This window comes from Hyla sarda, chromosome 1, assembly GCF_029499605.1.
Source record: "Hyla sarda isolate aHylSar1 chromosome 1, aHylSar1.hap1, whole genome shotgun sequence".
NCBI classification, from domain to species: Eukaryota; Metazoa; Chordata; class Amphibia; order Anura; family Hylidae; genus Hyla; species Hyla sarda.
Genome location: NC_079189.1, coordinates 377,576,263 through 377,592,082, shown reverse-complemented (window position 1 = coordinate 377,592,082; position 15,820 = coordinate 377,576,263). Strand labels below are relative to the sequence as shown.

Below are 15,820 nucleotides of genomic sequence, written 5' to 3'. Positions count from 1 at the left end.
ATGAATGGAGTGGGCGTGGTGTAACATCACAAACACAGAAGATTGGAGCTTCCGTGTTTAGAATGCCGCAAAGCCGTCACGGTGATCGTGGGGGGTCCCAGCGGCCACGACCCCCCACGATCAGACATCTTATCCCCTATCCTTTGGATGGGGCATAAGATGTTTAGGGACGGAATACCCCTTTAAGTCTGCAGTTATACTTCTCCCCTTATAGGATCCACTTCTGCTTCTGTAGCTAGATTAGCACTCATTACGTGATGTCATGAAATATAGCAAGTGTCCTATTTATTACATTTTCTGTTCACATAGAAGCTGAATATAACAAACTGCAGTGGAGAAATATTTAAAGGAGACACAATTTTGTTCTATGCCAGTAACCACTGCTCTCAACTAACATCGGTGGACATAAGCTGGACTGGGGCCACTGATAAAGGCATCATTACTCTGGTACAGGCCTGTGTATGGTAAGTAAAGCAGTAGAATTAAAGAACATTTAGTGTGAAATGCAGTATTAAAAATGTAATGACTGTGAGGCTAGGTTTCCACTTATTTTACACTTGAAAAACGCCAGGAAAAAAACACCAGAAAAACTGTCACTGATTTTCCCTGTGTTTTTGTGTCTTTTTCTGATGTTTATACCTTTGTGTGGAAATTGAATTTGTTTGCCCCTTTGCCAATTTCCCTGTGGGTGTTTAAAAAAAAATTTGGTTGGGTACCAAAAAAAAAAAAAAATGCAGCAGTAGGGATGGAAAACAATTTATATTTTTTTAGAACAACATTTTTATTAATTTTCAATCAGGGACCAATTTATGTGTTCAGGCAGGGACATAAAAATGTAGCCAACAATATCAACCTCTTAACCCTTAAGGACCAAGCGTTTTTCTGTTTATTTCACTTTCGTTTTTCCTCCTTACCTTTTTAAAATCATAAGCCTTTGAATTTGCACCTAAAAATCCATATGATGGCTTTCTTCTTTGTGCCACCAATTCTTATTTGTAATTACATCAGTAATTTTACCCAAAAATCTATGGCGAAATGTAAAAAAAAAAAGAAAAAAACACCATCTTGTAACTTTTGGGGGCTTCCGTTTCTACGCAGTACATTTTTTGATAAAAATGACACCTTCTCTTTATTCTGTAGGTCCATACGATTACAATGATACCCTACTTATATAGGTTTGATTTTGTTGTACTTCTGGAAAAAATCATAACTAAATGCACAAAAATTAATAAGTTTAAATTTGTCCTATTCTAACTCCTATAACTTTTTTATTTTTCCGCGTATGGGGGGGTATGAGGGCTCATATTTTGCGTCGTAATCTGAAGTTTTTATTAGTACCATTTTTGTATTGATTGGACTTTTTGATCGCTCCCAGGTAGGGAGCCTCCCGCTGTCCTCTCAGCTTTTCGGGACGCCACGATTTCACCGTGGGGGTCCTGAACAGCTCCACTGCTAACCGTCAGCATATTCTCCCGTTTTAGACGCCACGATCTACTTTGATTGCTGCATCTAAGGGGTTAATAATGGACATCAGCCTGATCAGCGATGTTCGGTATTAGCCACGGGTCCCGGTTGCTGATAGCCTGCAGATACCCTGCAGATATGAAGCTTAACAGACCGGGAGCCGGCCACAGACGTAAATATATGTCAGTGGTCGTTAATGGGTCAAGGATGCAGGGCATACCTGTGCGCCCGCGTCATAGTGGATCATTCCCTGCGGCTAATGAAAGCCGGTACCCTGGGCTAATATTTGCAGCATCGATCGTTGTGCCACGCGCTATTAACTCTTTAGAAACCACGGTGTCCCGATCAGCTAGGATTCCAAAGGAAGGTCCACTACCTGCTTCCTCGGAATCCTATCGGCGATTGACTTCTCCATGCCTGAGATCCAGGCAGGAGAAGTCAAGCCCTGATAACACTGATCATCTGCATGTATGCCAAAGATCAGTGTTAGGAATCAATGTAATGCATGTTATAGCCCCTAGAGGGGGCTATAACATAGCAAAAAAAAAAAGTTACTAATGATGAATTAACCCCATTCTCTAATAAAAGTAAAAATCACCCCCCTTTTCCCATATTAAAAAAAACAGTAAAAAATAAACATATGTCCGAACTATAAAATTATATAGTTAATTAAACCACACGGTCAATGGCGTATTCACATCACAGCGGAGAACAGTTCAGAGTAGGGATTGCGGAGAAGTGTGGTATGCTGCCCGCTTCTACAGATTGTAAAGGATGATCGCAACGGGTGTCAGGAGTGACACTCGCTGCGATCTGTCTATAAGTGCAGGCACTACAGCTCCCAGCACGGAACCGTGTGTTCCATGCTGGGAGCAGTTGTAGTACCTAAATAATGTCAAAAATAAAGAAAATAAAGTTGAAAAGTAATAAAAATAAAACACTTTATAAAACACATTATTTAAATACATTATTAATAAAAGGTTTCACAAAATTTATTAAAAAAAATATTATTTTTACAATGACATGCCCCTTTATCCATTTTTAATATTGTCGACTACATTTTTTACACAGTGGCTCAGGTTGCTTGATAAATCTGTTCTATGTTGTCTCTTGCAAAAATGACCACCTGACCCAGGATATGTTGGTGAGGTCACCATTATGGATAGACTTTACAAAGTTCTGCTTTTAAAACAAGGGTTAGGCCCCTTTCACACTGCCAGTATGCTCTGGCAAATTCAGCTGTCAAACTCCCGTTTACCGGCCGTAATTTTGCCGGAGCATACCGGCAAATAACTGGTCCATTGTATCAATAGCCGCCGTTATTTTCAGGGCGAAAAGCCGGAGAAAAAGACGGTGCAAGCACTATTTTTTCTCCAGCTTTTCTCGATCCTAAAGTAATGGGCCTAAACGTAGCCGAAAAGGAGTTATACAGCTTTTTAAAAATAATATTGTGGTGCTGGAGGAATAGAAAAGAAAAACTTCCCTAGTCCTTGTCCCCCGCAGCTCCCATTTGTCTTTCCCCCAATCTACTCTCTTTATTCTTTTTCTGAGACAAGCACTTGGGGCTGGATCTCCTGGCTCAGTCTGTCACTGGCCACAGCAGTGAACTGATCCCATACCAATGACTCGTCTTGGAAGGAAGAAAAAGAGAAAAGATCAGAAGACTGGACAAGACTAACTGGAGCTGCCCAGCAGGGGGACAGAGACTAGGTAAGTATGGTTCTTTTTTCTATTTTCCCCCAGCTCAGCACCATATTATTATTATTATTATTTTTTTTTTTTTATAAACATTGGATGACCCCTTTATGAATGGAGTGGTTAAGAGTGTTTAATAGAGGTGGGCAGCTGGAGTTTAGTGAAGGGTCAATTTGTCCCTGCCTGCTCACAAAAATTGGTCCCTCATTGAAAATTAATACAAATTTTGTTCTAAAAAATCAAAAAATTTTTCCTAAAATTTTTTCCATCCCTACTGTATTTTTTTTTAAATGGTAACCTATGAAATTTAATAAAAAAAAGCAAAAAAATAATAAAAATGGCCCACAAAAACACCAATGTTAAAACACACATGGCTTTTTTTTTTTTTGTGTGTCTCTTTCACTCCCGTAGGCTTCTATGGGAGAAAAACGCCAAGATTTTCCCAAAAAAACACAAAAATCTCAACATGAGGTTGTTTTTCAAAAACTGCCAGGGAGCCCAAATAGCAAAAAAACGGCAAAAGCATTAAAAAAGTGCCGAGTGGATATGGCATTTTGCAGTTTCTTATTGACATGCAGCTAACATCTGGCCACTGTGTTTTTTCAAGCTAAAAACGTTGTGCGACAGTATTGGAGTTTTTTTGGGGCATTTGTGCAAAAAAACTAAAAAACAAGTGGAAACCTAGCCTTAAAGAAGTACTCCGACCCTAGACATCTTATCCCCTATTGAAAGGATAGGGGATAAGATGTCTGATCGTGTTGGTCCCGCCGCTGGGGACCCCCGCAATCTCGGCTGCAGACCCCAGACATCCAGTGCACAGAGCGAACTTAGCCTGGCGATGCGGGGTGGAGGCTCGTGACATCACAGTCACGCCCACCCGTGACATCACAACCACACCCCCTCTATGCAAGCCTATGGGAGGGCGCGTGACGTCCATCACGCCCCCTCCCATAGACTTGCATTGAGGGGGCGTGGCCGTGATGTCACAAGCCTCCGGTTCTGCACCCGACACTCTAAAGGAATGCCGGTTGCAGCAGGGAAACCACAGGGGTCCTTTAGATAGGGGATAAGATGTCTAGGGGTGGAGTAGCCCTTTAAGGAGACTCTTATGAGTATAAACAAAGTGATAGCAGTGGATATTAGCATTATAGTTTCTGTAGTCTACAGGGAGGTAGAGCTATTCCATATATTTATAAAGATGGTTTAATAACCCAATAAATCTACCAGTTATTGTTTATGATGGATTCAGTGTAGTACAAAATGACTACAAATTACACTGGCTAACACTACTTTTATTGCTACTAATATTTAAGCATTTTAAGATAACTTGCTTTGCTGAAGTTGGTTATTTAACTTCTTAAATGCCATGACCTAGAGCACAATCACAGCATTTAAAAAGGGAATGAACAGGAACAGTTCCAGTCAGGTGCCTCAGGCAGACTGTCCCAGCAGAGCACTGATCTAACCGATCTATGTTATGCAATAGCATAGCTTTGATCAGTATAAGCAAGCTAATGATTGCTTGTAAAAGTGTCCCATGGGGAATAATAATAAAATAAAAAAAAAAAAGAGTATATATATATATATATATATAAAGAGCCCTCACCTAGCCTTTTTTCAATAAAAAAAATATAAAAAATTTACAAAAAACAACATATTTTGTATTGCTGCGTGAAACATTTTCCTTGTTATTAAAATTACTTAAAATATAATGTTATGAGTCCCATATTTGTAAACAGCGCAAATGAAATCTATATAATTTTATTTAGCAATTAAAAATATTCCACCTACAACTCCTATCCAGTACTATTTACGTTTCTGTGGTAACAGACTACAATCAATCCCTGGACAGACTGATGGTGCAGTCATTTTCTTCTACACTATATTGGGGGTGACACATTGTAGTAATTAAAAAATACAGTAGTGTGGTATAGACCAATGAAACACAGTATTCATGAAATATGTTAGGTGGGCCCTCTGTCCACCCCAAAATAACCTAGAATCTAGCAATGTAGTCTAGGCACTATTCTTCTCTTCCTTTAAATTCGGAAAATATTTGCTGGTAGAAAATGTATTTCCATTTCTTGAAGGGGCCTTAAAGTAATTTTTCATGGAGAAACTCTATTTTATTCCTTGTACATCAAAAAAAATCTTGTACATCAAAAAGTATACTTTGCAATCTTAACAATTTATACTGTATTCATTTACTGTAACTTGATGAATCATTATTATTATCATTACTGTTACAACTACACAAAACTGTTTTTTCATTTATTTAATTGTTTTGTTTACTTAGCCTCCAAAGCCTATCAATGAATGGCTGTAATATCACGGATAATGCCATCACGGCTCTTTTAAAATGGCATTTTAAAAGGTAGGAATAAACTATTACTCAGATTTCTGCAAAATGAACTTAGTTACTAGGGCTTGTGCTTGATAAGTGTCAATATAAAAAAATCCCATTGTAGGTTCAGTGTTTTAGAATTTCCTAATAGCATCCAGCCAACATTTGGATACAGCATCCCCCCTGAATAAAAGCACATAACCCAGTATTTTCACCTTGTGGTAAACCATCCATATAGCTTCTCAACATGCAGAATAATAAAATGTCTAACCATATAATTTATTGCTGAAAATGGGCAGTATTAAGAAGGCTATTTTTACATAAATCCACTATAGCACAAGAAAACCGACTTTTATGGGGATGGCCCTCTTAAAGGGGTACTCCGCCCCTAGACATCTTATCCCCTATCCAAAGGATAGGGGATAAGATGTCAGATCGCCCCGGTCCCGCTGCAGGGGACCCCCAGGATTGCCGCTGCAGCAGCCCGCTGTCATTACTGCACAGAGCGAGTTCACTCTGTGCGTAATGACGGGCGATACAGGGGACGGAGCAGCGTGACGTCATGGCTCCGCCCCTCGTGACATCACGGCCCGCCCCCTTAATGCAAGTCTATGGCAGGGGCGTGACGACCGCCACGATCCCTCCCATAGACTCGTATTGAGGGGGGCGGGCCATGATGTCACGAGGGGCGGAGCCATGACGTAACGATGCTCCAGCCCCTGTATTGCCCGTCATTACGCACAGAGCGAATTCGCTCTGTGCAGTAATGACAGCAGGCTGCCGCAGCGGAAATCCCGGGGGTCCCCAGCAGCGTGACCGCGGCGATCTGACATCTTATCCCCTATCCTTTGGATAGGGGATAAGATGTCTAGGGGCAGAGTACCCCTTTAAGGAAAAAGGTATACAGAATACAGGTTTAAGTGACTAATGTAGTAAGCAATAGGTTCCATTCTCATGTAGCTTTATGTCTGCTGCGCACACAGCTTGAAAGTATCCTCCCCTAATCTTGCTCGCCTCCATTCCTCTTTATAATAGTCCAAAACTACATTTCCTTTAATGGGAAACAGCTGGGAAGCAGCATGGATACAGTTAGTGACATACTGTATGACCCTTACAAGAGATGGAGACAAGAGTCACCTGTTTAGAAAGGTCCACTGTTCATAAATGCAATATAGCAATGTAGTCGGACAATGTGGCTGGATCCATAACAGAAAGATGTGGTCTTCATGGTGGGTGGTCCTTTCAAGACGGTGGTCTTCTGGGGAGTTTTCATTCAATATGCCAACTACATGCACTGAAAAGAGTAGCAATTCAATCATTTTATGGTCATTTATTTATAAACTACTAGCACAGCACCTGACGTTGCCTGAACTTTCTACCTAAACCTTATAGGAGAGTAAAAGTTACAATGACACTCTCATCCTCATATCCTGTCCTCATATTCCATTCTCATATTCCATCCTCAAATGCCAACCTCATATCTTGAACTTATACCCAGACTTAATGTCCCATCCTCATATCTCAACTTCATATCTCGTCCTCATATCCTGACCTCATATCGCATCCTCACATCTCAGCCTTATATCCCATCCTCATATCTCGTCCTCATATCCTGACCTCATATTGCATTCTCACATCTCAACCTTATATCCCAACCTCATATTTCGTCCTCATATCCTGACCTCATATCTCATCCTCATATCCCATCCTCATATCTTGTCCTCATATCCTGTACTTATATCCCATCCTCACATCTCAACCTTGTATCCTGTTCTCATGTCCTGACACATATCCTGTCCTCATACCATGACCCCGGCACTAACTATTCTTGCACCTACCTGCTGGACAGTAAGCAGGATGTTTAAAAACCGGGACAATGTCTGTATTCTGGGAGTAACGCCATCAGGAGATGTACATGAAGTCCCATAGAGTTCCATGTGCCTTCAGACAAAACTCCACCCTCACATAAGGGGATGGGTAAGAGTTTATATAATTCTACTATATTTTTAGTTGACATGTGTACTACATTTCATCAAAATATCTCCAGCCATTTAGAAGTTATGCTGATACATACATATATACTTTCCTACAGTATCTCACGTAAGTACACCTCTCACATTTTGTAAATATTTTATTACATCTTTTCATGAGACAACACTGGAGAAATGACCCTCTGCTACAATGTAAAGTAGTGAGTGCAAAACCTTTATAACAGTGTTTAATGTTGTGTCCCCTCAAAATAACTCAACACACATTTATTAATGTCTTAATCTTGGCACCAAAAGTCAGTACACCGCTAAGTAGAAATGTCCAAATTAGACCCAATTAGGCATTTTTCCTCCATGTTATCATGTGACTCATTAGTGTTATAAGGTCTCAGGTGTGAATAGGGAGCAAGAGTCTTAAATTTGGTGTTATCACTCTCACACTCTCTAATACTGCTATTTTAATATAGCACCTTATAGCAAAGAACTATCTGGGGATCTGAAAAAAAGAATTGTTGCTCTATGTTAAGATGGCCTATGCTATAAGAAGATTTCCAAGACCCTGAAACTGAGCTGCAGCATGGTGAGCAAGACCATACAGAGGTTTCACATGGCAATATTCACTCAGAACAGACTAAGGAGATGGATTACTGAGTCCATATCATGTGGTCTGAAGAGACCAAGATAAATGTATTTGGTTTAGTTGTTGCCAAGTGTGTGTTTGTGTGTGTGATGGCAACCAGGTGATGATTACAAAGACAAGTGTGTCTTGCCTAGCAGTCAAGCATGGTGGAGGGACTGTCATGGTCTGGGACTGCATGAGTGCTGCTGGCACTGGGGTGCTTTATTTTATTGAGGAAATCATGTACTGTGATATACTGAAGCAGAGTATGATCCCCTCCATTTGGAGACTGGGCCACAGGGCAGTATTCCAACAGGATAACAAACACACCTCCAAGCTGAGGGTAAAGCGGATGGACTGGCCAAGCATTTCTCCAGTCTTAAACCCTATTGAGCATCTATGGGACATCCTCAAGCAGAAGGTGGGGAGTGCAAGGTCTCTAACATCCACCAGCTCTTGGATGTCATCATGGAGGAATGGAAGAGGACTCTAGTGACAACCTGTAATGCTCTGGTGAACTCCATGCCCAAGAGGCTTTAGGCAGCGATGGAGAATAATGGTGACCACAAACACTATTGACACTTTGGGCCCAATATGGAAATTTCCACTTAGGGGTGCACTGACTTTTGTTGCCATGGTTTAGACATTAATGGCTGTGTTGAGTTATTTTAACGGGACACAACATTAAACACTGTTATACAGGCTGCGCACTCACTATTTTACATTGTAGCAAAGTGTCATTTCTTCAGTGTTGTCACATAAAAAGATGTAATTAAATATTTACAAAAATGTTAGTTTTGTACACAGAAACACACACACACACACACACATACATATATATTATAAATACAGTGATCCCCGACATACGATGGCCCCGACATATGATCATTTCAACATACGATGGCCGCTCAGAGGCCATCGTATGTTGAAGGCAGCATCAACATAAGATACCTCTGTGTGTCGGGGTCATCGCAAAAACGGCTATCCGGCAGCCACCGGATAGCTTTTTAATGTGCCCCATGTGCCCCGCTTAATTAAACTTACATGTCCTTGCCACTTCGGCCCGTCATTTTGCCGCTCCTCTGCTGCCGCTGCCCTGTGCCATCGCTCTTCAGCGCCGTCATTACATTGCCACTCACGTTGCCCATCGTCCAATAGGGGTGGCAAGAGCGGTAACGTGATGACGGTGACGGAGAGCGACGGTGCAGGGCAGTGGCAATGTAGTCATACAACATCAGAGGAGCGACGAACTGACGGGCCGAAGTGACAGGGACATGTAAGTATCATTAAGCATCCATAGTATGAATCCCTTAACATACGATAGTTTCAACAAACAATGGTTCGCCTGGAACCAATTACCATCGTATTATGAGGGACCACTGTATATATATATATATATAACTCAATGGAGGAGATTTATCAAAGCTGTCTATGTCCCGCATCAATATAGACCAAACTACAGAGGGTTAGTCCGGTCTATTGTGCGCCTAATTTATCAAAAGTCGCACGGCTCTTGATAAATTCTGTGCACGGACTTCGGGATCTATGCTTTAGACTGTATTTTAACCTGCTCCAACATGGTCTGACATTTCAGCGTACTTTCAGCCGATGCGACTTGTCACTGAAAAGTCGATTTTGATAAATTCAGCACCAATGCATTTTTCCATCTAAAATAGGCTAGAATGCATCATGTTTTAAAAATCCTCTAAAGCAAAAGTCGCACATATTTTGACTGCAACTTTCTGTGCGACAAATTAAGACAAAAAAAAAACTGTCTAAATCCTTTGATAAATCTCCCCCAATGTGTGTATGTGTGTGTTTATGTTCCAAACGGCTGAAGATATTAACATGGAACTCGGCACACATATGTATGTCAACAACAAACATAGGATAGGTAATTTAACCCTTACTCACCCCTATTTGCAAGGGTCGGGGTTTTTGTTTAAAGTCCTATACAAGTCTATGGGAAATATATATTACTGCATAACTTCCAAACGGCTGGAGATATTTCGATAATACTTGGTCACATGCTACTTAGATGTCCACTTAAAATATAGGATAGTTAATTTAACCCTTAACTACCCCATTTGTGAGTGTCAGGGTTTTTGTTTAAAGTCCCATGCAAATCAATGGGAAATGTATGTTTCCACATAACTTCCCTACGGCTGGAGATATTTCAATAATACCTTGTACACATATTACTTATATGTCAAATAAAAAGATATGATAGTAAAATTAACTCTTACCTACACCCTTACATAAAAGATGGGTTTTTGTTTCAAGTCCCATGCGAGTATATGGGACTTCCAGTACCTTACTCCACAAGCTCCGCTCTGCATCTCCTGGTCATCATGTCAATCTGGCTTGCAAGCCACACCCCATCTCACAAAGAGAGGAGGTCGGGATAGGAGGTCGAGATAAGAAATGCCCACTGATTAAGCCCCACCCCTTTTATTCTCTACCCTTTTTGTGCATCGGTCTGACTTAAAAATCACGCCCAGTCCCACAAAGCCACGTCCCCTTCTATTTTCAGCTTACAATGTCTTCATCACAAATCAGTGCCACCTGAGGACAGAATATGAGGATGAGATATAAGGACAGGATATGAGGACTGGATATGAGGATGGGACATGAGGACGGGACATGAGGACGGGATATGAGGATGGGATATGAGGTCGGGATATGAGGACGGGATATGAGGACAGGATAGGAGGTCGAGATAGGAGGACGGGATATGAGGTCAAGATATGAGGATGGGATATGAGGACGGGATATGAGAATGGGATATGAGGTCGAGATAGGAGGATGGGATAGGAGGACATGATATGAGGACAGGATATGAGGTCAAGATATGAGAATTGGATATGAGGACAGGATATGATGTCGGGATATGAGGACGGGATATGGCGACAGGATATTGGGTCGGGCTATGAGGACGGGATATGAGGACAGGAAATGAGGACGGGATATGATGACGGGATATGAGAACGGGATATGAGGTCGAGATAGGAGGTTGGGATAGAAGGTCGGGATAGGAGGTTGGGATAGGAGTTCGGGATATGAGGTCGAGATATGAGGACGGGATAGGAGGTCGGGATATGAGTTCAATGATGAGGACGGGATATAAGGTCGGGATATGAGGACAGGATATGAGGTTGAGATATGAGGATAGGAGGTTGGGATAGGAGGTCGGGATATGAGGTCGAGATATGAGGACGGGATAGGAGGTCAGGATATGAGTTCAATGATGAGGACGGGATGTGAGGACGGGATGTGAGGATGGGATATAAGGTCGGGATATGAGCAATTAAGTTAAAAATTCCAGGCATTTCTATAGGTTTGCCAGCTCTACTAGATAAGTCTCTTCAGAGAGGACTCAGGTGGCCTCTTCTATAAAGGGCATGTTGATTACTCAATGTTTTTCTTCCTTTCTGCTTCAATCTACTTGTACCGCTTCATTCTTTTTAAAGACAAGTGCTCTTCAGTCTATCTTTACAGTGCTTCTTGTTCTTTCAGTAGGTAGCTTTATAAATACAGAACATGAGTAAGACATGTAATTTCTCCAGGCTTGTATAATTTGCTTATCCTATTATCAGAGAATTAGAAACATTTTTTGCATAATTTAAATGATGGACAATTGACTACCAATCAAAAAAGTATTATAAATTTATGTTACCTTTATTACAGATATCATGTATAATACACTGTGATGATGTGTTTTGGTTTACAATAATGTCCATGTTTTCATTGCTCCAGCTGTATAATTTATTCGTAATTTATGAAATGATTTAAAGGGTTATCCATCATAAGGTGATTTTAGTACTTACCTGAGTAATGGACATGCCTATGAAGGATCCGTGCTTGTCTTGGTGCTTAATGGCTGTATTGTGAGTACACCATAATGCTGTAGATTTTTTGTGAAATGGCTATTTCCTGTTGGAGTTCCCTCCCTCCCCTTTTTGTAAATGTAAGGTCATTTTTCTCTGACCCACACATCAGCCACCCCACTCATTACAGTACAGCTACAGCCCTGTGGAGAATGATCTCCCTTCAACCCAGCAGTCGCTCCACCCATTGAAGTAGACAGGCTCCCTTTGAACACCTGACTAGTGATGCGTTGTCTTGGAACACACTGAAACCTTGGAAAACCAACACTCATTTTTTTTTTATGCTGTCAAAAATGAACATCGGGGCAAAGATCACATAAGAATTGTGAAACTGCCATCAATCAGAGGTACAGACACTATATTATGAACTTTACAGCCCCTGTAGCATAGTCAGATAAAAAAAAATTCCTAGAATACCCCTTTAAACAGACATTCTTTATCCTAAACAGCTCTATTGCTGTCGTAATGGAAGGGCTTGTCATCATATATATGGGAACATCGGAAAGCATAAATATGGTCAAAAATTGTTTAAAGGGGTACTACGGTGGAAATATTTTTTTTAAACCAACTGGTGCCAGGAAGTTAAACAGATTTGTAAATTACTTCTATTTAAAAATCTTAATCCTTCCAGGATTTATTAGCTGCTGTATACTACAGAGGAGGTTCTTTTCTGTTAGAATTTATTTTTCTGTCTGACCACAGTGCTCTCTACTGACACCTCTGTCTGTGTCAGGAACTGTCCAGAGCAGGAGAGGTTTGCTATGGGGATTTGCTACTACTCTGAACAGTTCCTGACATTGGCAGAGGTGTCAGCAGAGGTGTCAGCAGAGAGCACTGTGGTCAGACTGAAAATAAATTCATAAAGAAAATAACTTCTTGTGGAGCATACAGCAGCTGATAAGATTAAGATTTTTGAATAGAAGTAATTTACAAATCTTGTAAACCATAAAGAACAAAAGCTGGAGCACTTAACTCGGACACAAATGGATGCAAGCAAATCTTCTTTATTGAAAGTGTAGGTATGACACAACAGCAGGGAGGTGGATAGTTGATACTAGGACGGGTGGGTTCAGCAGGTGGGCGACGGTCCGTATTGTGCGCTCTGTGGGCCTGACGAAGTGCAGAATGCACGATACGGACCATCGCCCAAAGGCTGAACCCAGCCATCCTGTTATCAACTATCCACATCCCTGCTGTTGTGTGATACCTGCACTTTCAATAAAGAAGATTTGCTTGCATCCATTTGTGTCTGAGGTGAGTGCTCCAGGTTTACATGATCATGCTGTGATTTCACTGTGAGCACCACAGCCAGACACATACAGGTAGACAAGCTGCTCGGATCCTGCAGTATACAGGAGTATCCTAGGCATCAGAACAGTGCCTAGCTATGTGCCTCTGTTTGATATGTCATTTTCAAAACTGTTTAAACTTTCTTGCACCAGTTGAAAAAAAATAAAAAATTTTCACCGGAGTACCCATTTAAAGGGGTACTCTGGTGCTGAGCATTTGGAACAAATTGTTCCGAACGCTTAGAGCCGGCATCGGAGCTCGTGACCTCACGGCCCCCCTCGTGACATCATGCCCCGCCCCCTCAATGCAAGTCTATAGGAGGGGGCGTGACGGTATGAGCCCCGACGCCGGCTCTAAGCGTTTGGAACAAATTGTTACGAACGCTCAGCATTCAATATCCATATTTGTGAAGTGTTGGTGTGGCACCATGGTCAATCTACTCTGAGGCATCAGGCATTGGTGGGTGGAAATCCTGGCTGATCCATGCCTGATTCATCTTCACAAAGGTCAGTCTCACCACATTTTTCGTGGACAGACAAATTTTCCTTGGGGTTACTATGGCCCCTGCCGCATTAAACACCCACTCTGATGGCACACTACTGGCGGGGCAGGACAGCTTTTCCAGGGCAAACTCTGCTAATTGTGGCCACAAATCAAGTTTTGCTGCCCAGAAGTCCAGCTGATTTTCAAGGTGTGTTGGCATGGGCATGTCAAGGTATGCCACCACCTGCTGGTTCAGGTCCTGCTCCAGGTGTACCTGCGGCTGATGAGTTGCTTCACTATGCAGGTGAAGAAAGGTACTCATCAGGGACCATTGACTCAGGCTGCTCCTGATGGAGCTGGTACTTCTCCTGCCACGCCACCCCTCCCCTCCCCAACAGCCGATGGCGCCAATAGGCATCAGCCAACTGACTACATAGGATGCCTCTCAGTGGGTGTAAAATGGCCCCTATTTTGTTGCAGTAGCAAGGGTCCAATCAGGTGGAGAGCCAGAAGTCATCCTGCTGCCGAATGGTGACAATTCAGCTGTCACTACACAAGCAAATGAGCATGCATCGTGCCATTTGTGCAAGTGACTCGGAGGGACTCCCTGCCTCCATCTCCACTGCATACTGCCACGGTGTTTCTGGGTCCTCTGTCTCGCCTTCCTCATAACCCTCTAGCTCCTCTGGCTGCTCCTGCTCCTCCTTTCCTGTCAGATTACTAGAAGAACTGCCCATTTTTCAAAACCAAAATTGTGCTCCACTGTGCCCCTCTACTTCTTCCTCCAGTTCAGCTCCTACAGGGCTTATGTGGCCATGAGATGTAGGCACCGCGTCTCCAGTGCCCTGACCAGCCATCGTTTCCAACACATGTTGTAAGAAAGGAAGCAGTGGAATGACATTGTGTATCCCGTAATCCTGGCGACTTACTAATTATGTGGCTTCCTCAAAGGTCTTGAGCAAACAGCAGGTGTCACGTATGAGCTGCCACTGGTTGACATTGAAGTTACACAGGGGAGTACCCCTATCCATTTGAATCATCAAGAAATCGGTGATGGCTTTTCTCTGTTCGTACAGTCAGTCCAACATATGGAGGGTGGAATTCCAACATGTGGCAACGTCAAAAATCAGACTATGTTGGGGTATATCGTTCTGACGCTGCAGCTCAAGGAGGGTGTGCTTTGCGGTGTACGAGTGGCTGAAGTGCATGCAAAGTTTCCTTCCCTTTGTTAGGATGTCTTGCAAATGGGGGAACACTACAGGAACCGCTTCATAACCAGATTGAACATGTGTGCCATGCAGAGCGCATGGCTCAGCTTTCCCAGTTGCAGGGCAGACAAGATGTTCTTCCCATTGTCAGTCACCATGGTTCCCATTTCCAGTTTTCGTGGAGTAAGCCATGCTCCGATTTCTTTACGAATGACTTTTAGCAGTTCCTTCCCTGTGTGACTCCATTCGCCAAGGCAAACCATGTGAAGAACAGCGTGACACAGCCGTGCCCTGCACACATGGTATGCTGAAGGGGCACTGAGACTTGTCTGGGCAGTGGAGGCTGACCACACGGTGGAGCATGAGGAGTCGCACACTGTCACAGGAGGAAGCGGCGTGACCTGTCCAAGTTGGTGTTGTGGCTGTGCAGTACCCACATTCACCCAGTGAGCCGTGAAGGACATGTATTGTCCCTGACCACAGTTACAGCTCCTGACGTCGGCGCTGCCGTGCACTTTGGTACACACCAACAGGCTCAAGGACTGGCCCACCTTCTCTTCCACAAAATTGTGCAGGGCTGGTACTGCCTTCTTCACAAAGAAATGACGGCTTGGCACTCTCCACCTCAGCTCAGCACAAACCATCAGTTCTCTGAAATGAGCAGAGTCCACCACTTGAAAATCATCAGCAACTTAGAAAGGAGAACATTCAGCTTCTGCACCGTTGGATGAGTGGGCGCATACTGTTGTCTCTTCGACATGGCTTTGCCGATGGATTGTTGGCGGAATGACTGATTAAAGTAGGAGGAGCAGGAGCATCTGGAGCGACAGAAGGAGGGTATG

At 42.6% G+C, this 15,820-nt stretch overlaps 1 protein-coding gene across 5 annotated transcripts in view; it reads left to right on the top strand.

Annotated features, from left to right (window-relative positions):
• LOC130275615 (uncharacterized) overlaps positions 1-15,820 on the top strand; it is a 106,129-nt gene that overhangs the window by 69,333 nt on the left and 20,976 nt on the right. For 4 of the 5 annotated variants that reach the window (XM_056523833.1, XM_056523810.1, XM_056523825.1 and 1 more), the window contains 2 exons: positions 310-464; positions 5,456-5,533. In XM_056523833.1, coding sequence (XP_056379808.1) covers positions 310-464; positions 5,456-5,533 — 233 coding nt within the window. The remainder of the gene's footprint in view (positions 1-309; positions 465-5,455; positions 5,534-15,820) is intronic. The other variant, XM_056523816.1, reaches the window with a different exon arrangement.